This window comes from Callionymus lyra, chromosome 7 (assembly GCF_982586985.1).
Source record: "Callionymus lyra chromosome 7, fCalLyr1.hap1.1, whole genome shotgun sequence".
Taxonomy (NCBI): domain Eukaryota; kingdom Metazoa; phylum Chordata; class Actinopteri; order Syngnathiformes; family Callionymidae; genus Callionymus; species Callionymus lyra.
Genome location: NC_141824.1, coordinates 20155689 through 20175803, shown reverse-complemented (window position 1 = coordinate 20175803; position 20115 = coordinate 20155689). Strand labels below are relative to the sequence as shown.

Sequence of the window (20115 nt, the reverse complement as noted above, 5' to 3'; positions counted from 1 at the left end):
TAAACTTATTGAGAATGTTCAGTTAGAAAGTTATTGCATTTCAGTCAGAATCTTATTAAGAAAAAGTTACATTTTCTTTGTAAAAAGTGAATAAAACAATACACATTTCAGTTATAGAAAAATTAAGTCTTACCACAGTGGTTAAAGATATCTGAACAAGTGAAGAATGAATGTGTGTTGTTGTAGATCAGTGAAATGGTTCAAATGCATCATTTCAGTTTGAGTTATAAGTTGAAAGATACAGTTTGTTTTTTATTATTAAAATCTTTTCATATGTTGTGACTGAGGTAACTGATATATATTTAAAAACTATTCTGACTTATCTTTAACTTATCTTGTCCCAGGGTCAGAGTCACCCGAAGTTTACCCAGAGACAACACAAGGGATACCACAAACACGTGTTGTCTGGCCACCTTGACCGAGAGATAAAACAAGGGTTTAAAAAAGGTAAAAAACTCTCATTCATACGACATTGCTCTAGCCTAAAAATCCATATTAAACAAGGCAACTTTGTACTATTGGAAGGGTTAACGATGGGTCGGAGGGGAAGTACAAGCAGCAACAAAGGTGTAAAACACAATCAGACGAAGGGGCCACACACCCACCAGCCTTGACATGTGACTATTGTTACGATGCCCTTCATGTCCCGTATTTAATTTCTAGATGACTATACGATATATAATATTCAAATCTTTGAACCCAGCCGGGATAAACCGATTCTGTGTCGTCTGTTGTGCTTGATACTGATCCACGTCAGTTTCAGCTCGACTCTTGAGGTCATATTTTTGTTTGTCCCAAACATCACACCCACCCTGGATTACTGGACTGATGTGAGGGTGGGTGGGTGTCCCTGTGGGCAGCAGGCGGACAGAAATAACCTCCTGGGTTGGGCTCTGCCGCATTCCTCCGTGCCTGACGAGACAAAATAGTTCACACACTTTTAAGTGACATGCTGGTGATACCACTGGATGTGTGTGTGTGAATGTGTGTGAGGTTTTAATTTAGAGTTTATTCATGAAAACTTGTGACAAGTTTAGATTCAGAAGTTGGACTATGGATTTGATATCACTCTGAAGAGAAAGTCTCGAGCGATTTATTAAATAAATGAACAATAATTCTGCGACGGATAGGCTAAGATTGTACAAGTAAAACAGCCAAATGTATTCAATATAGCAGATATAATAGGTAGAGTTCTTTACGTCTTCACTGGCCGGTGTCCATTCACTGCTGCTACTCCAGTCCTGAGAGAGACGTGAGGTATATCAGGTCTTTGCAGCTTCAACCTCTGCTTTGATTGCCGGTTTGGATCCAATTATTGGTTTAGTTAACTTAACTTGTTGGGTAGTGGGATCTCATTAGTTTTTTAATTTAATTGACCATTCATGAGCTTGTTATTGCTTTTATACATATAGTGATTGAAATTTTTAATTGCTTCAGTCTATTGTGTGCCAAAACAAGCTGTTTGGAATCAGGACACATTAACTACACTATGATAGATTTAAATGTGTGATACCAGGACACACTGCTACAGAACTCTAGCAGGTTTCTGCTCTGGGTGTTCCTGACCCACACACCCAAGAGAGAGGGTGAGAGGCAGTAGAACTTCTGCTCCTCCACACCAAGTGTTCCTTCTTTGCCTCACCTGAACACCACCAACACCTGTCGTTGAAACATCACAACTGATGACCTTTTTAAAAAGAGAAATAGTAAACATCAGTAAGTAAAAAAACCAAAACAGTACAAAAGGTCAAAGTCAGATGTTTATTTGAACAATAATCAGTCAGCATTCATTTGTTTAAAATTGTAAAAAATGTTGGATTAAAAACCTTCCTCCCTGAGTTGGGCTTTGATCTTTAAAAACATTATAAAGTTAAAAAAGAAGTTCAGACACTTCAAACTTGGTGGTGCTTTCTGAAGCTCACCTGAATTCAAGGCTGAGCAGCGCCTTCTAGTGGATATATCAAGTCCCTCCAAGCTGCTGTAAAAAAAACTTGCAGAAACTTGCAGATTGAGACTTACTAGTTCTATCTGGTGACTTCATCCTCAACTATCCTTCTTCCAAGAGCTCGTCACACTTCACCCGTCGAAGAAACCTGGAGTTTGAAACTGTATTATGTGCAGGGCGGAGTGATAAGAGGGAGGTAGTGGTGAAAACTAGCAGATGTTTTTGAGGTTGGTGTCTTGGGTCAGAGGTGAGCTGTAGATGGAGCTCCAGTCTCTCTCAAAAACATCTCGGAGTTGTTCCTGGACGGTCGTTTCTGTCGACTCTGACCCCGTCTGGTTCAACACCAAAGCCGATCCTGCCGTGTTGATGAAGTAGTCGCCGGACCAGTTGGATGTTCCTGCAGGCAAAGAGAAATTAAGAACCTTAAAATAAACAATATTACATGGACGTCAGTCACACATTTTACCTGCTACAGTTCTATACAGGTGGTCTGTGTCTACTGTGAGTTTTTGGATTCAGAAAATAGAAAACACAGCTACTGTAGATATTTGTTCTTTATTAAATCCATTTGAGATGATGTTTTGACATATTCATAAGAAGAAACTTGAAACCCTAGACTTTTATTATTCACACGTTGACAAACCTGGTCACATCCCTTTTCATGACTCAATTTAATCATGCAAACCATATTTCAAACATTATTTAAATGGATCACAAACTGTCATTAGTGCAGACGTGCTCTTGGGAAAATGTTAACTAAATGATTCACACTAATATTTGAGTTACAGAGATGATTGTTAGAACAATATTATGATGAAGTTTAAAAAGAATAAAAGTGTAAATCAGTAACTTTGAGCGCAGTAGTGAGTAGTGATGACGACGTAAAGATGGGATAGTATTTGGTGTGCACATGTGCAACACACCCACACCCACGAGTGATTCCTGATCACATATTCATCATGTGATGGCGCTTTTATACAGATGTGCGTTTCAGAAGATCGCTCCGACCACACTAAAGAAAATCGATTCTTGCTGCGAATTGCGTTTCGAAGTGAATTTGTTTGATAACAATGTGAGATTTTGACCCCACTGATATGCGAGTAGTTCCATCTCATACGACTGACTGTCCGCTCTTGGTCTCTTGGTGAAACGTGGTCGTCCAGCGTTTGAGTCTGAAAACTTCTCAGACTCATTTTTTTTGCATCCAACGTCCTCCCAGATTTATTTTTTTAATGGCAGGCTTAGTAGATTTAAAATGAACAGATGTAAATAATTCACTATATTATAAAAACAAGCCTAGAATTATTTCTGAATAGAGTGAGACAACGATCATGTGGTTAGAATCACTCATAGTAGTCAATGTTGGGACTGAAGAAACTACTGTTATCATCAATTATTTTTGTGAATATTTTGATTTCCATTCATGTATTCGAGACGTGTCAGATGTGCACTTCTGAACATGACCACCGAGTCCCGCTAAAGAGTCGCAGCAGCAGCTGATGATGATGGCAGGACGCTCTACCTGTTTTTTTAGATGCCGAGAAACATGTGCATGAATATCCTTCTAACTCGAATAAAGAAATGTTTCCAACTCACTCTCTCATTCTCTACAACTCAAAATGAGCTAATCACTTTTTTTTAAACAAAAGTTGGAGAATATTCAGTTGCTTTGCTATGAGTCTCACCTATGTAGGCGATCTTGTCGGTCACCATGTACTTGTTGTGGTTGACTCTGGCGTAGGGAATCTGCTTCTGCTCGGGGCTGCTTGGAACCACAAAGAGTTTCTACAAGAAAGAAGGGTAACTTTGAAGAGAGGATTCCCACGATCAGACTCTGGTCTGGGGTAAAGAAAGACATGTGTACCACTTGAATGTCCAGTTTGGTCTTCTTGTCCTGAAGGGAGGCCAGGGACTTCAGGAAGGAGATCATGACGGGCTGAGTGCTGCCCCAGCAGCTGATCAGCAGGCGAACTTTGACCCTGCGCTCATAAGCCGCTCGTCTCAGCTGTGTGTCAATGTCAGCCCAGTACCTGCAGGGGGCGCCACAAGCGTCATGTAATTCTAGACCGGTTTCATCATAATTCAGAGTCCAAATTGTATCTACAAATAATCTCAAGTGCTAGAGAATAGAAAGATGGGAAAAGGAAAGAGCCAATGAATTAATGGACAGCGCCTCCCTGTGGAAGATAGAGGAATGACATAATATATAGTTTGGGGCCACCTTAATCCATGTAATTTTTCAGGAAAAACCTTTAGTTTCTCCCTTATATCTTGTCTTATCTTGTCGTTTTATCATTTTAACTAATATCTTGATTTTATACCATATTCATTTTTAATGTGTTTCAGATCGATAGCTGTAAAGGGGACAACAAACAAAATATATTATTATTATTATTACTTCCTCGGATACGAGAACTCTGTGGTTGGCAGGTAGTTCATGACGGCGATGTAAACGAAGCTCTCTGCATCGTCGATGACGCTCACGATGGCCTGAAGGTCGGATGTTCTGCCTGCTGCGCAGAAGGACGGAGGTGAACTCTGGCGGAGGAAAACAAAATGAAAGAAGGTCCATTTGATGGTGATGTTGTATAAAAACAAAACTAAAATACTTTCTGCCTGATCATCTGTTGTGAATGAATTAAGCCAAATCTTAATCCGTTAACTGAGGGGTGTCAGGTCACTCACTCGAGAGGCCAAGAGATTACAGACAGATCAGTCTCAATTTAAATGAATGACTTAACTGTTAAAATGACTCATTTTACAGCCAAATTGAACTCAAGATATATTCTTTTTTTAAATGCCTTTCTATTAACATTCACTTCTTTGAAGATACCAAGACAATTTTTCAGATTTATATACAGTACATTTTGGTGGACTTTAAATTAACATAGGATCTGGGTTTATGCTCTTAAGGGCTAAATGAAAAGACAAGTCCATAACCAACGAACTTTCTGCCAACGTGATGCAGGATCATACACTTTTATCCGAGACTTAAATTCCTTGCAAGCACAATATGGAAAAACAAGACATTAGACCCTTTAGAGTACTCTAATGGCCGACAGTCGGTCAAAATTCTCACCGACAGGTAGACGCTGGACATGGTGTTGTTGAGCTGCAGCTGGAGCGGCGTCTCCTTGTTGTACGGCGTGGAGAAGCTGTTGGGCCACGGCGACGGGATGGAGCTGCTATCTCCCAGGAACCAGTAGGCTTCAAAGATCTTCTCCAGGTCATTCGCCAGGCAGCTGCAGTTATACACCACTGCTCCGAGCTCCTTCACCTTAGAGGAGACGGCAGGAACACTTCAATGATGCATGTCATACATGTACCATGGACTTGCTTGGTATATGGTTATTAGAATTATATACGTTATATTTATAGTTTGAATATTTAAAATACCAAACAAATAATTGTGAAATTCAACATCAACAAAAGTTTATTTTCATACTTCAGGACTTCTAGACCACATACTGGTTTAACCTGCACGTGACCTAAACCCGCTTCTCCATTTCTTATAACAGCAGACACCAGATGAGTTAGATATTCGAGGAAGAAATTGGTTTGTTCAAATCTTTGAGTCCAATTCAAATCCATTAAAAAAATCCCTGAACTGAACTAATATTTATTTTATAAGTCCTACCAAAGCAGCTAAAATATCCAACTTTTTAACAAGTCGATTAAAAAAAAAATCCATTGTGAAGGATTTATTCTTGAAAATATCTAATTTGTGTCTAAATAAAGTTCTTACTGTCATAAAACAGTCACAACCTCACACACTTCATACTGGGTCTTTAAAAAAATGCTAAATAAATCAAGCCATCTTTGAAATTGTATTCTAATTGACATGAATGTCAGTGTTTTTAGATCATGTCAAGTCAATCATTCGACTGTTCAGCCCGTCCTTACGGTACCTGAGTCAAGGACCTCCAGTCCATGTTGGCACTTCCAATGTAAACGTGTTTCTTGTCCACCACCCAGAACTTAGTGTGCAGGACTCCAGTGGTGAGCTGCTTCATATTCACCTTCCTGACTTCAGCTCCTGAAGAGTTTGATTCATATGCACGAGAAAATCACGAGAAAAGACAAACGATTATGTGAATGTTGTGCGTCTTGTTGGATAGAGTTTCGGAATCACTGTGACGCGTCACCTGAGTCGCTGAGCAGCTGCAAGTCATCTTGGGGTTTACCTCCCGCCGGCTTGCTCACGGCGATACGAACAGACAGCCGTTTGGAGACGTCAGCAAGGTTTTTGAGGACGGTCTCACCCTTTGGAACAACAAACTTGACAATTAAAATCTGCACAGTGATCTCAAATGTCTACTTCGGCTGTGAAAGAAACGATAAAAAGACATGGAGGTTCTGGATGACCTGGTAGGCGGTGGGTGCTTGAGTGCCGGTGTCTTTGTTAGTAAGTGTCCAATAGAAGGACGCGATGTCGACACTGCTGCGAGCTTCACTCATCAGGTCCATCCATGCCTGGAATATTGATGGATGGGTGGTGCTCGAGTTGAACTGCAGACCTTCAGGGATGCTTTCCACCAGTACGACCCTGACACGAGGACAAGAAACTTTAGCTCCCTCTCCATCGATCCATCTAGTTTAATGTTAGAAGTTCTAACCTGCAGGGGTCCGTGCAGGACTCTCGCTGAGGCAGTGTAAAGCTGGTGCCCGGGGTCGGAGGCACTGGTGACGCGTTTGCGGTCAACAGATGGAAGACGGCGGCGGCAGTGAGCATAAAAGTGCTGAATATCGCCAGAGCTATTACACAATGAGAGTACTGGAGAGAAGAGAATTCTTTATGACTCATTTCAGTTTGGATAAAGAAATAAATGCATGTTGTGCAACCTACCAACTGTGCCTTCCTGTGTGACTCCTGTCTCCTCATCTCCAAATCCTGCAACTACATGGACGAAAAAAAAACAGATTAATTTGCTAAACCAGCAACCACACAACAACAACCTCCTATAGAGGGATACAAAAAGAAATTGTTTCATGAAACCAAATAATGAAACCAATTATTTTCTGGTGGAATTTCTCTAATCTGCTCCTTTAGAAAGCAAAGCTTTTACAACATTTCAATATAAAACACTTCTGATTAATACAGGACTTGAGATTTATCACTAAAAGTAGTAGAAAACATTTTGTTTCAGTAACACTAATATAGGCGTTCTAACCAAAGAATTCAATAAAATATAAGAGACACTAATGACACATATTTACCGGGTCATAATGGATGTCAGACTTCATGGTCCACGTGGATTTGGTTGTAGTGGAGCAAATCAGTCAGTCCTGTGACTCTGAGAACAAAGAATAAGAGACAAAACAGTCGATTTACTCAAGAGACTTGTATACAATATAGAATATATTATATAGTATTTTGAAGCTAAATGCAGCAGTAGCAACACTTTGTGACTCATTATTTTCTGATATTTGCAATTTGTCCTGGTTGTGTAAGAAGCTTGTATAAAAAGGAAATGAGGCGGACGAGGAGCTGAATCCATCGTGCTGGGGAACATATTTCGGTCTGGGGTTCACACCATTGTTGCTAACAGAGAATAGAGGATGTTCTCCGTGGCCCCAACCTTTGTTTTTCCATCAGTTATCCATCTGTTGTGTTGAAACTAAGAATAACAAATCTAGAATCGGGACAGAATCTCAGTCAAATGTTCCCTGTGGTGAGACTTGAGGAAGTTAAGTTTAGCTGCTCACATGACAGTCATCATTTTATTTTAACTTCCTTTTATTAAGTTGTGATTAACGAAAACGAAATGTGTATTCAAGGTCACATCATCCATTACATTGCATTTATCAAATCAACTAGTCATTTATTAAATACGGTGAATTTTTCACTGTTTCTCTGCCAACAAAAAGGTTGAACATTGGTAAAAATTTGAGTTGGAAGTCATTTTGAGGGATCAGTTGTAACAAACATGACGCAATTTCATATTTTAAAAAAAGAAAGAAAACAGGTATCTTGAAATCGATTGCAAATTCAATCGGAAACACTAAAATTGATGGTTAAAAGGAATTTTATATGAAAGACAAATGAAAGTGTCATGAGTCACCTGTTAGGGTTGTTATTCAATTACAACTTAATGTTATCATGAAGCATTGAAAGTCAACTTGAGCCCAATCCAGTCACAAGATCACAGTTCAACTCCAGCATCATTGATATAAAACATTGTTTTCCTGAAAGTATTTATTCATTTTGGCCTTGAACATTTTTTTGGGGGCTAGCAAAACAAAATAATTGAAAAGATATATATCATAGGTAAAGCAGAACAGGTCAAAGTAAGTTGTAGAAGTATTACTGAGGCAACACGTGTGTTCATGTTGGTAAACCTTTTGGACAACGTTCAATGACTTGACCAGATTTGTTTGAGGACAATGAGTTTTGCACAAAAATGTGCTTCAACAACCGAAGTTAACATGTAGTCAAACGAAAGAAAGCTAGTAATCTCATAAAATACCTAAAATGACAGACTATAGATTGAAAATGGTTTTTTTCCCCATAATATTTCAGAAGTTACTGGATTAAATTATGTTGAATTTAGCAATAGATCAAATTGATTTATAATTTTTAAATAAATAATATTATAATTGACGTACACAACATGGCAGTTAATACACAAAAGTGAATACTTAAAAAAAAAATGGACAGAAAGTGCTGACGAGGAAGAAACGCACAACAAAGTTAGCTAGTTGCTGACATAACAAACAAAACAACTATTTTTGGAAACGTCGACAGATTCATAAATATACGTTACGATTAACTGAGATTTCTCACCGAGCAGCATTGAGGACAATCCTTCACCCTCGTCCACTTGACAACGGGCTAACTTTTTCCTAAAACAGGGTTTAAATCACTCGAAAGTGTTTCTGTTTACAAACGCCGGTGGAGTCTCCCTCTTGTGAGGGGAAGAGTCATGTGACCGGAGCGCAGCAGCCAATGGGAGAGGAGCTTCTCTAGTGACGCGGAAGACGAGTTACAACCGTCGTAGTTCTAGCTTGTGACCAGTAGATGTCAGTGTCTGTCCAGAGTATCCTCCGCTGCGACGACGAGTCTCTATGAACTCAAGGGAAATACAAATTATTTACAAATATGGACAACAAATAGGTGTCAACAGTCAACAGTGGGTCGCTGCTTTATTGTTTGATAAGCACTGACTGTCAATAAGGCCTGTTTGAAAGCTGCCATGCATGGATGATGCTATTTAAACTAATTGTTGTGGGTTTAGATGTGATTTTATACAAGTCACTCTATAAAAATAAATGGTCAACTTAAAATCTGTACATTTTAACATGCTATTTAGGGTTATATTGTGTAATAATGTACTATTATTTAGTAGCCAGAATTGTTGCTCTCATCGACATTTTTTGTCTCATATATAGAACACAAGAAAAATGATCTTTAATAATAAAAATTAAGAAGTAGCTCAGCATTCATTGGCCTTCTCTTTACTTTTTTTTTAAGTACATCTCTGTATAAAAGAAGTGTTCAATTATGTAGGGTTAATAACAGAATTGGCCCTTTGCTTGTAATTATCGGCCCAAATGTCCTTTCTACCTTTCACCGAAAGTCATTTCTGTAGGACTGTAATTTTCTCGTCTACCTCTTTTATTTTCTTCCCCCAGTTTTATTTGCCATCGACTATTCATATTAAAATATTCAAATTAAAAAAACGCCAGCTTTGAATGTTTCCTTCATAATATATTTTAAAAATATATTATGTTTAAGTGTGTATATCATTCAAATGTGTTGCTCGTAGCTCTTTTTTTAAACAGTTTTTTGCATTAACATTCAGAATTTCTGAATCAAATGAATATCAAATTCAACAACATGATTTCAAACACACGTTTATTCATAAATAATAACACATAACTGTTTTTTAAATGTTGTTCTTGTCACATAAGTATTGCCCTCCTTCAAATTATGGCTCTTTTTCTTAAGTTTTATTGTCCAGGAAACAGAGTTAGAAAAGTCAGAGTTGAAAATACTGATGTTAGGAGTGACTAGAAAAGTCAAGATCAGAAATGAGTGACACATGGACAAGTGTGGAGACAAAGTTAGGAAGAAAGGGGATAAATTAATGTTAGTATTCATCTGTTGTCAACTTGCAGGTTGGATTGTAGCTCCTCATTCATTTGGTGAACTAAGAGGCTCTCTGTGCACGACTTCACTCTCACCTTCTAAGCTGCTGCGCAAATACTGATGAATAAATCCTGCTGATTAAAGAAGAAGGACATGTCAGTGACACTGTTTAATAGAGACATAATGACTTGACATCTGAGGTAATCTCAAGCATCTTCAAACAGACAAACACAATGGTGATCTTTCACTCAACTTCTTGCATTATTAGCGGATTAAACTGGATCATTAGTCATACAGGAAGGTAAATATTGTCTTTGAGCCTGTGCAAGCACCTTGATAACATCCGCGGCAAGATCATCTAAATGAATGATTCCTGCTCTCGTGTAAGCCTCAACTGCTGCTCCTGAGAAGATCCGGCTGAACCAGAGTGTCGTTCCAGCAACAGGAGAGCTGCTGTTTTGTCGGCTTAATGCCTGGCAGGTGAGAAACCAACAGAAGCTCTCGTGAAGCTTAAAACAAGCGATCAAAGATCCAGGAATAATCGATAAGACCGCACCTATGTGATGGTTCAGAGACACAGTTCAAATTGTTCACCATTGAACACCAATTCTGAAAAGCAAAAAAAAACAAACAAACAGGTTTGTTAAAAAAAAAAGGTGTCTTTAAAAGTAAGGTAAAAAGTGGAGAAATTAATCTAACATGTCATGGCATGAAGCTGGACACACTGGTGACAGTTGCTGAGAGGAGATCACTCGACAAACTACTGTCCATCATGGATGATGACAGTCGTCCTCTGAACACTGTCATCAGTGAACAGGGAAGCACGAATGCTCCTTCCCAGATGCAACACTAATAGACTCAGGGACTCATTCATTCCTCGTGCTATTAGGCCGTTTAATTCTAAGTTTGAGGGGCAGGAGTGAAGTGAAATGATGATATTCTATGTTAATCTTTCTATCATTTTTTTTTTTTTTCTTTGATCTATTCTCTTTATCTTTAGATTGTGTCATCTTGCCCTTTTTTATTGCACTTTGTTCTTGTTTGTTTTATGAATCTATAGTCTGTGTTTTGGTGTTGCTGTGTGCTGGAAAAACAATTTCCCGAAGGAGAGCTCCAGAGGGATCAATAAAGTTGAGCTGATTTGATGAATTAATGTGGAAAATCAATAAGACACTTCTGTCTATTTAAAAAATGTGAAGATAAAAGTCAACAAGGAAAGAAAAGAGTTTTAATGTTGAGCCACAATTTACTTTAAACACGCTAAGATGATTTACTTGACATGAACTTGTCATTGAAATGTACACACAGGTAAGACGGAAACACCAAAGGCAGAATCACATGTATATATGTGAATACATTTTAAGTAAGTAAGTAATATTTGTAGAGTGCCTTTCTAGACCAGGATCACAAAGCGCTTAGGTAAGAGTTTATAGTAACACATAACTGCGTACTGCTCAAGATAACCCTTTTTTTTTTTAAACAAAATGTTTCTTTTTTATAATATACTTATTATTTATCCTCTTAAAATGTTTGTTTTGCCTCTTTACTCGTTACTATCTTGTTGTATCTGATTATGGGACATACAGTACAATTTTTTTTATAAAGTTGTGTAAAATACTCAATACAAGTTGTTGTTTTAAATAAAATAAAAATGGCTTTTACATGTGAGGCTTGAGTTAAATGTGCGTGACTTAATAAACAAGTTATCCTGTCTGAGACTTTTCCCAGTGGACGTGTATCAACAACTGATCTGCTCCACTCGACTTGACGCAAATCACTGGGTTGCTTTATCGAGGACAAATGTGTGTCATTAAATATTTGTGCTTAAAAACAACACACATTTGAGCAGATGAGGCGTTCCACATCCCAGAAACTGATTCAAAGGATATCCGTGACATGCCTATGCCAGACTGTTGAAATAAGTGTGAAACTACTGAGTCAACAAAAATGAAATGAATTGCCAAACATTTCACATTATTCGTATTGAATATTTGAATGTCAAATATTTATATCTACTGCTAACACGTATAATGTGTACTTCAATGACTCAGACTTGTTTTGTGTAAATTGTTTACTTACTTCTACATTCTTCCAGCAGAGGCCGCTAAAGAGTCGCTGCAACTCAGAGTCGCTGCGATTCCTGACACTTGAACGTTCCATGAGAGACTCCAGCGCTGAGAAGTTTGTGTCTTAATTCAGAACAAAAAAAAAATCCTCTGGGGTTGAAACACGTGTGTGGATACGAGCTGTCGTGTCGGTCAACTTTTCTTTTGTTAGAGCTTGATAAGTACGACTCCAAGAATCTGACTTTATCTCAGTTTACGCACATTCTCCGAGTTCTTTTTGCTTCTATGTAGGTCTGGATATTTGGAACAGTTTTGCTCTATTTTAGACTTGATTCATGTATATTTGGCAATACAAACATTTTAAATGTAAAACGAATAGGATCTGTAAAGACAAAAAAACAACTATCGACTACATGTAAACAAGTTCGTGAACTTCGTGTTGTGTTTCCATCATCACTATTTGATCAATGATCAACTGAAGGTTAAGATTATTTAATTTGGTGTAGGTGTGTTCGTGACTCACTTTCCTGGTACAGACCTTCACGTTGACAAGCAGCAGTTCATTTGATAAAAGTACAGTACTGTTGCGAATACACTTGTTGTTATTTCTCTTTTATTTCGTGACAATGATGGCCCATGATTCACGTCCTCAATAAATAATATTTAGTAGGCAACCAAAAATTGTTGAGAAAAAAACGGTTTAAAAATGTATATAATTACTGCTAAGTGGACAATAATACTCTCTATGTGAGAAACAAAAAAAATGTAAGATGTAAGAAAAAATAAAATCGGATTCAAATTTGGAATCATTAAATGCAGGGCAGTTAAGATATTTGTAATTCAGTCATTCAAGTCAAAACACTCAGAAATATTTAATAATTTTCAGGTCTAGTTGGTAGTTATTTTACCTAGCTTTTGTAGATGCAAACAGTGGTTCTACTTTGAGTCCCTCCCAGATGACTTAGCTCTTGACCTGATCTTTATAAGAGAGTCAATAGAAAACTAATTGAACCACTCATGTCCACATTTTTGTTATTGGGATAAATTTGCACGTCGAAAGAGCGTGAAAACATCACTTAAAGTAACATCAAAGTGTGATAGTAAGTGGTTAAGTTACGCACGTTAACTGTTGTAGTTGAATGTAGCTATGCTAGTCACCGTTAGCAACTATTTTTTGCCTCTGTCAGCACATCTCTGGTTTGTCCTCAACATAGAGTTAAAGGTTGTCCAGAGTAGTGGATGGCTGGAAACAGCTCAGCTTTGTTGGTTGAACGTTCCGGGTCCATCTCAGGGAACATGGAGAACACATCCAACGGCCAAATAACGTCTTTATTAGGGCTGTGTATTGGCAAGAATCTAAATAAACAATACTTTTTCTGACTTTAACAACAAAGAAATGAGCAAATAGTTAACAAGTGCTTGTAGGAAAGTGCTTCTCAAATTAGTAACAAAAATGTAAACTTACATTAACAATAAACAATGAAGTGCATTAACAGTCTCAAACAACCTGGAGCAATATCCAGTATCTGTCTGTGTTTATTTATTTTTACTTTAACCTTTGCTTTAAAGCCAAAATTACTCAGAACATCAGCTTTAAAAGCTGCTGTATTCTTTCTTTTTCACCCTTTTCTGTTACTAAATGACGATTGTTGCCAACTAGTGGCCAGAAGTGTAGTTGCACCACACAAATGAATAAATGCTCTGAATATTTACGTGAAAGTTGTACATTATCAGGAATAAAAAATATTGCGATACATCGTTATATCGATATTTTAGTCTTTGTGGTTCTTTATGGTACCTCTTGCTCCGACACTGACCACTTCATCATATTAGCATATTCTCTCATTTTGCCCGATGAGGTCATAAATGGCTGAACGACTGTTTAACACACAGGTGTGTGCCGAACAGAAGGACACACACACACACACACACACACACACACACACAGACACACACACACAGACACAGGATACAGGGAAGGACAGGAAGCGGTTGAAGTGTCTCCTCCTGACTGATTTATGGCTGGACTAACGTTCCACCTGACGACACGACAGAGACATCACCTGGGGAAGTCGGAGAAAATATCAAAGTATGACGCCTTGACAAGCAAGAGATGGTTCTCTGAGAGCTACACAAACGAACATTCTTCTGGTTCAAGGATGGAAATTAATTTCCAGCTTCGTCACTTACAGACGGTGCCATGAAAAAAACTCAAATAATTATGCGACTGTAATAATATTGACCAGGATGACACAAAGGTTTCAGAAAAATGAAAAATGATCTTTTAGAAATATAGTTATTTATTCTCAGAAAAAAAGCTCTGTAAAACATATTTAGTAGAATTTCATGGAAAATTATAAAATTGATTTTTATTTCATGATTTTCAAATACAAATCAATGGAGAGTAGGACAGTAACAAAAAAATAATTAAGAGCAAAACATATAAATAGAAATTTACTTCTCATCCAAATTTAAATTAAAATTAACTTGAAAAGATCAGAACTTAAAAAAATTAAAAAATGTCAACTCAGTTTCACTGTAACTATGCTGGGTTGTAATAAATACAGACAAGAGGTTGCATATGTTCACCAGGTCACACTTTAAAGTATGTTCTAGTGACTCATTCATCACCAAAGTAAACATCTTTTTTTTTATTCATGGTTAAAACTCTGTCCTCCTGACTGGTCGAGTGAACTTGTTGGACAAAACAAGATATTGTGTTCAATATTTTTTAACACAAACAGGACCAATGTTTATTGATGTTTATTTATTGATCTATAAATAATACTATATAGATAATGAACATTATTCATTTTTAGCACATTAGACAACAGCAGGAAAAGTTACGTTGAAAATAAACCAGAAGAGGAGCCAGTTCTTTTTCATGATCCACCCACACTGAGCTGTGGACTCTGTCACGGGGAGCTGTGGGGGCCGGCGTGGGAGGTTCTTGGGTCACAACGGTGAGACCAGGACTGGTCAGGCAAACCAACAGTTCAGCTGCAGGTGAAGGCTGATTGATAACCTAGAAAGTGTGCTGGGGGTCAAAGACTGAGGAAGGGGGGGCCACTCCGATGACTCATGGCTAAGACGTCAACCTGAAGCGAGCCATTATACTGGTTTGGGTTTGTGTTTTTTGGGAAGACGTCCAGATTAAGTACACTTTTATTTATCTTGTGAACATTTTTTTTTACATTTCCCTCACATTGTTCATGGGTTGTGGGGACAGTGGTCACAACAAGACCCTAGACACTTATTTTGAGCGATGTCGGACTCATTTTTCATGTTTCCCTCTTTCTTTCTTGTCATCAATTAAAAATGTGTATTTTGCAGGCAATTTTAGTTTCAGTACAGTTTTTAGGTCACGTTCACAGGTGAGAATCAAGGGTTAAAAAAAGAATAAGTTTCAAAAACACAAACATGGAGCAAGATGAAAGTCATCTAATGGGTTAAGAAGATGTATATATATATAATAAAATATTAAATGTTGATGAAGTTTTTCTTTTTGCTTCTGAGAGAAGTTTGCATAAAAGATGGAAATGATTCATTACAGGAATAAGAAAAATGTTATTCTTTAAAAGTGCATTTCGACACTGAAACATGACTCCTCGTATTACGTGTGGCCTGGAGGGCGGGGGGAGGGGGTTAAAGTTCAATTATAAAACCCAAACCAGCAAATAAAAAAGTGAGGCGAGCGAGTCGAGCAGCTTCAAACTGCTCTGGGCCATCAACTAGTGGCTGTGACAGTTGGAAGGCGGAGCCTGGAGATTATACTAATGAAGCGTCAGAGTTGCTAGAAGATGTGTTCGGAGAGTTTTTGTTCAAAAGTCTTAAAAATTTTAATGTTAAATGATGATGGTGGTTTGATGATAATTCTAGATGACTAATTTAATACTACTAAACGTAACTAATTATCATTTAATGTAGTTCAACCCTCTTGATTTAAAAAATAGGTGATTTTATATTGATCTTATGGTGAATATTATATCTCACAACAAAGTGCAATTATGTTTTAAGCTACAATTACTTCACATTTGTACTGACAATAAAATAAAATGTATAAAATTTAATTAAATGAACAACATTTATGATGACGTAAAAACCCACCAAGTCACTAACTTTCTTACATCTTGATGGCTCTTTTGAGCTTTGCTATTTTTTTTGATTATTTCGCGATTTATTTTATGCCTCATTTTGGTGTATTTACAACTTGGCTTTAGTATTGATTGAATCTCACTTCTTTTTGTTTTAGCTCAGGGTCAAAGTGACCCATTTCCGGGACTAATAAATGTTTGTTGTATCCCTTGTATTGTCACTAGGTCAAGGTTATTTCGGGCCTACGGGTCACCTTGACCCTGAGATAACACAAGGGATAAGTCTTAAAATATATAATTCTGATCTTCTTCCCAAAGGTTTTCTTAACTTCGCCCTCAATACATGTCATTTCATAAAAAATCTGCATTGACTTGAAAACAAATTTTTAAAAAAATAGAGGACAAAAATATATTTGTTGTTTGCTTTAACTTGACACATAGACATCACTCACTGTTGCCACCTGCAGTAACGGAGGAATAACTGCATGCTTGTGTGTGTTCAGTAGTTAGATTTGAGTGTATTTGATTTATGTGGAAGGCAGGATGGAAGTCCTTGTGGACTATTGAGGAGCCCCGTTATAAAAGTGTGCAGAATTAAGCTGTGGGAATTCAAAATGGCGGCTAATTGACTGTTAGATTCTAAAGAGTTGAAAAAAAAAAAGTTTTCTAAGGGTCAATAACACCATAAAGATAAAGTCTAGACACTCTCTGTAAATTCCTCCTGAGATAACTTTTGTTGGCGATTGCTGCTGTAGAAATGAAAAGATGATAACAAGCGTTTATGATCCTCTGGATTAGCTGTAGTGAGCGTCTTCCTCAGGGTTTCTTCTCTCTCTTCCCTCTTCAATAGTTCATGATGGAAATGGCTTCTTTAAAACACAGATTAAAAGTGAATGTTCTTGTGGGATTTTTGGTTTCATCCCACTGTCCAAAAGGATAGTTCTGAATGGGTGTCTGTGATGGTTGCCGCGGTCTCTCATCCCAACTAGCTGGGACTGGCTTTAAAAAAAAAAAAGGATTCTGAAGATGAAAAGGACAAAGAAACAGAGCCTTGGTATGGAGGGAAAAAAGCAAAAGAACAAGAAGGACAAAATAGGGGAAAAAAATGAATGAAATATTAATAAAATGAACTCAAATGGTTTTTATTCGTTGAATCTCATAAGCTAACTTATATAACAATGAAAGAATATGCTAGAACTATTGGAAAAACATGGAAAAAATGTATATATGTAAACTATACATAAATACATATATATAAATTAAAGACATATTACAAAAAGTACAATTGCTGCTGTAAAAGTATTTCTACATGGTCAGCTTTATAGGCTGTATGTGAGAGAGGAGAGTAGGGGGCGCTAAGAATCAAAACTTTAACTTACTCTTGACATATGATGTAAAATATTGAGTCTAACTTGTCAACTTCAAAAGCTTCAAAACCTTTGCTTTAGAGATTTCTATTTTTCAGTCTGTGTGTGTGTAAGTGTGTGAGTGTGTGTGTGTGTGTGTGTGTGTGTGTGTGTGTGTGAGTGTGTGTGTGTGTGTGTGTGTGTGAGTGTGTGTGTGTGTGTGTGTGTAAGTGTGTGAGTGTGTGTGTGAGTGTGTGTGTGTGTGTGTGTGTGTGTGTGTGTGTGTGTGTGTGTGTGTGGGGGTGTGTGTGTGTGTGTGTGTGTGTGTGTGTGTGTGTGTGTGCAGGTCATCTCGAGCAGGTAACTGATTAGCCAGTGTGGTGGAACCAGGTCTGGTGTTCCTGACAGAGGTGGAGGAGAAGAGCTCGTCCTCTGCTGTGTCTCTACCTGCTCATGAGTTCAACCCTTGATAATCTCTCCTAACCCCAAACTTAACACCCGACCACGAGCGCTCAGGACTTACGCTGCATTGTTGCCCTCGAAGCTTTTGTTTCACTAAGACACAAGAAAAACAGAGCCAGGCCACTCAGCTCTCTGAGTAGATTCTTCTCTTTGGACAAACACAGTTTGTCAGAAAGGTTCGTTTCTAGAAGAGGTTTGGGATTTATGTTGATGCTAGGATACTAGTTAGCTCTTCAAACTTCAAACTCAGAGGCCCAAATCACGGTCAACAGGGGATTGCACTTTATCCAGCACAAAAATAAACTAGAAATACATCAAAATGATTTAGTTATTAATTATACAAAATCATTAAACAGTTTCTTGTATTATTATTTAGGTATGATGGGCTCAAAATAAATCAAAAATAAAAACTGTATTCCCTTTATTTGAAAATAAAAATGGCTTAATATGATACATATATAAATATTATAAATATTTGATTATTTTTTAAATGATTAAATGCCAAAACAAATACTAGTACTAGTACTCATTTCTAATAAAAATATACATTTAAATGTTTGAACATTCAAACCATTTGCAAATTAAAGAATGTAAAAAATAAAATGGGGTCAGCTCAGTTTTGGCTCAAAAAAAACATTATTTGCGATTGTAAAGTTAAGTCTTACTTGATCCTGCTTGTTTAAAAAATAAATGCATAAATTAGTTAATAAAAATACATAAAACAAATCATAAAATCTGCATTTATGTCTATACTTGATTAAACTGTAGGTATATTTAGATAAGGCCCGTTTTTTTTATTATGTATAATGAAAGGTTTATCACATCCATGAAAAACAACAGCAACATTTAAAAGTGAATCTCGCTTTTCAGAATGAGGAAGTGAAGCCAAAGTGCCAGGGTCAAAGGTGACCGTGGCTGCCATGGCAACAACCCCTTTTAGGTCAGTATCAAGATCTAATCTGCAAACTCCTGTCTGTCAGCATTCAGATCGATGACCAGTCCAGGTGCTCGAATAGAAGTCAAAAACCGGCCAATAAACACGCTTGTTTTATTCATCAGCTCAGTTTTTGGTGGTGCTCTCAGGTGAGCAGAGGACAGGTAGGATAGAGTGACATCCCTTTAGGTTTTGAAAAAATGTAATCTGGAGGAGGAATTTCCCACATGCAGGTCGATAACACTGACGTTTCTGCCCATTTTTTGGTTAATAATTATTCTTAAGTAACAGCTGCGGATTTGAACTTTTGCAGCTGCTTGAATCAGTTTTCTGTCTCTGAGGCTTTAAATCTTTTATTATAGTGGATAACAGCCTTCCACGTTTACTACGACTAAACACGATTGATGATGTTTGAGTTGTGTCTGGAAACAAGAGTACACAGAGCTGGTGATCGACTCTAAACTATTATACAACGAATAATACCAATTGGAGCGAAAATGCGACAAATTATTTACAGGTTAAAACTGTCGGAAATGCTCGTTACATTCCAAACATTCCTCATGTTTTTATCGTCCGCCTTGATTGTAATTACATCTGAGATATTGACAACATTTGCCCGCATGTGATATCATCAGGTCAAAGTTTTCCTTCGGTTTATTTCCACCTGCTCAGTCGCGTTGACGTCACCGACACAACCACTGCCCAAGACACAAAATTGTTGCCTTTAACTACCTTCCTGAAACCCAACCTGTCTCCCCTCTTATCAGCGCCCCGCCCTCCCCCCTCCTCCTCCCCCAGCATCCACCTGTAGCCGGGCCACATCGCTGCTGTCACTTATTAACCAGGACTTACTTTTATCTGAGCCCAGACAGCCCCCAGGTCAGTGCCCGGGCCACGGTTCTGATGTCGCTCACAAACTGTATTTCTGAACAAAGATCAGGAAGTTTTTTTTTTGTTTTTTTTGGTCTAGATCGGTCTGAGCTTTAGATGTTTCCTGATCCAGAGAATAGGTCGCGAACACATCGGTGACATCCAGACCTGACACAGGGTTGATGTCTAACTCCGGCCCCCGGTGGAGTTTGAAACCGATCAATACCTTTCCCAGAATCCTTGGGGGGAAAAAAAATCGTGGAATATCAGGTGATGAAACATGTCAGTCAAATGTTGGTGGAATCAGAC

General features: G+C 37.8%; 1 protein-coding gene across 1 annotated transcript; it reads right to left on the bottom strand.

The window, feature by feature from the left end:
- Positions 1-1747: 1747 nt before the first annotated feature.
- Positions 1748-8871, bottom strand: pld3 (phospholipase D family member 3). The gene is made up of 12 exons (XM_087796231.1): positions 8730-8871; positions 7163-7239; positions 6792-6842; positions 6562-6719; positions 6311-6491; positions 6091-6208; positions 5854-5981; positions 5025-5222; positions 4344-4483; positions 3810-3975; positions 3631-3730; positions 1748-2342 (listed from the first exon to the last, which is right to left on the bottom strand). Exons 2-12 carry the CDS (start codon positions 7187-7189, stop codon positions 2155-2157), a joined length of 1455 nt encoding a protein of 484 aa, XP_087652357.1. The 5' UTR covers positions 7190-7239; positions 8730-8871; the 3' UTR covers positions 1748-2154.
- Positions 8872-20115: the final 11244 nt, after the last annotated feature.

Bases quoted from the DNA above. Each gene is read 5' to 3' on its own strand.
- pld3 (XM_087796231.1), bottom strand. From the start codon at position 7,189: ATGAAGTCTGACATCCATTATGACCCG. The intron at 6,209-6,310 runs GTCATCCAGAAC...GTTGTTCCAAAG, and splicing joins AAGCACCCACCGCCTACCAG to GGTGAGACCGTCCTCAAAAA. The intron at 5,982-6,090 runs GTGACGCGTCAC...CAAACTCTTCAG, and splicing joins GCAGCTGCTCAGCGACTCAG to GAGCTGAAGTCAGGAAGGTG.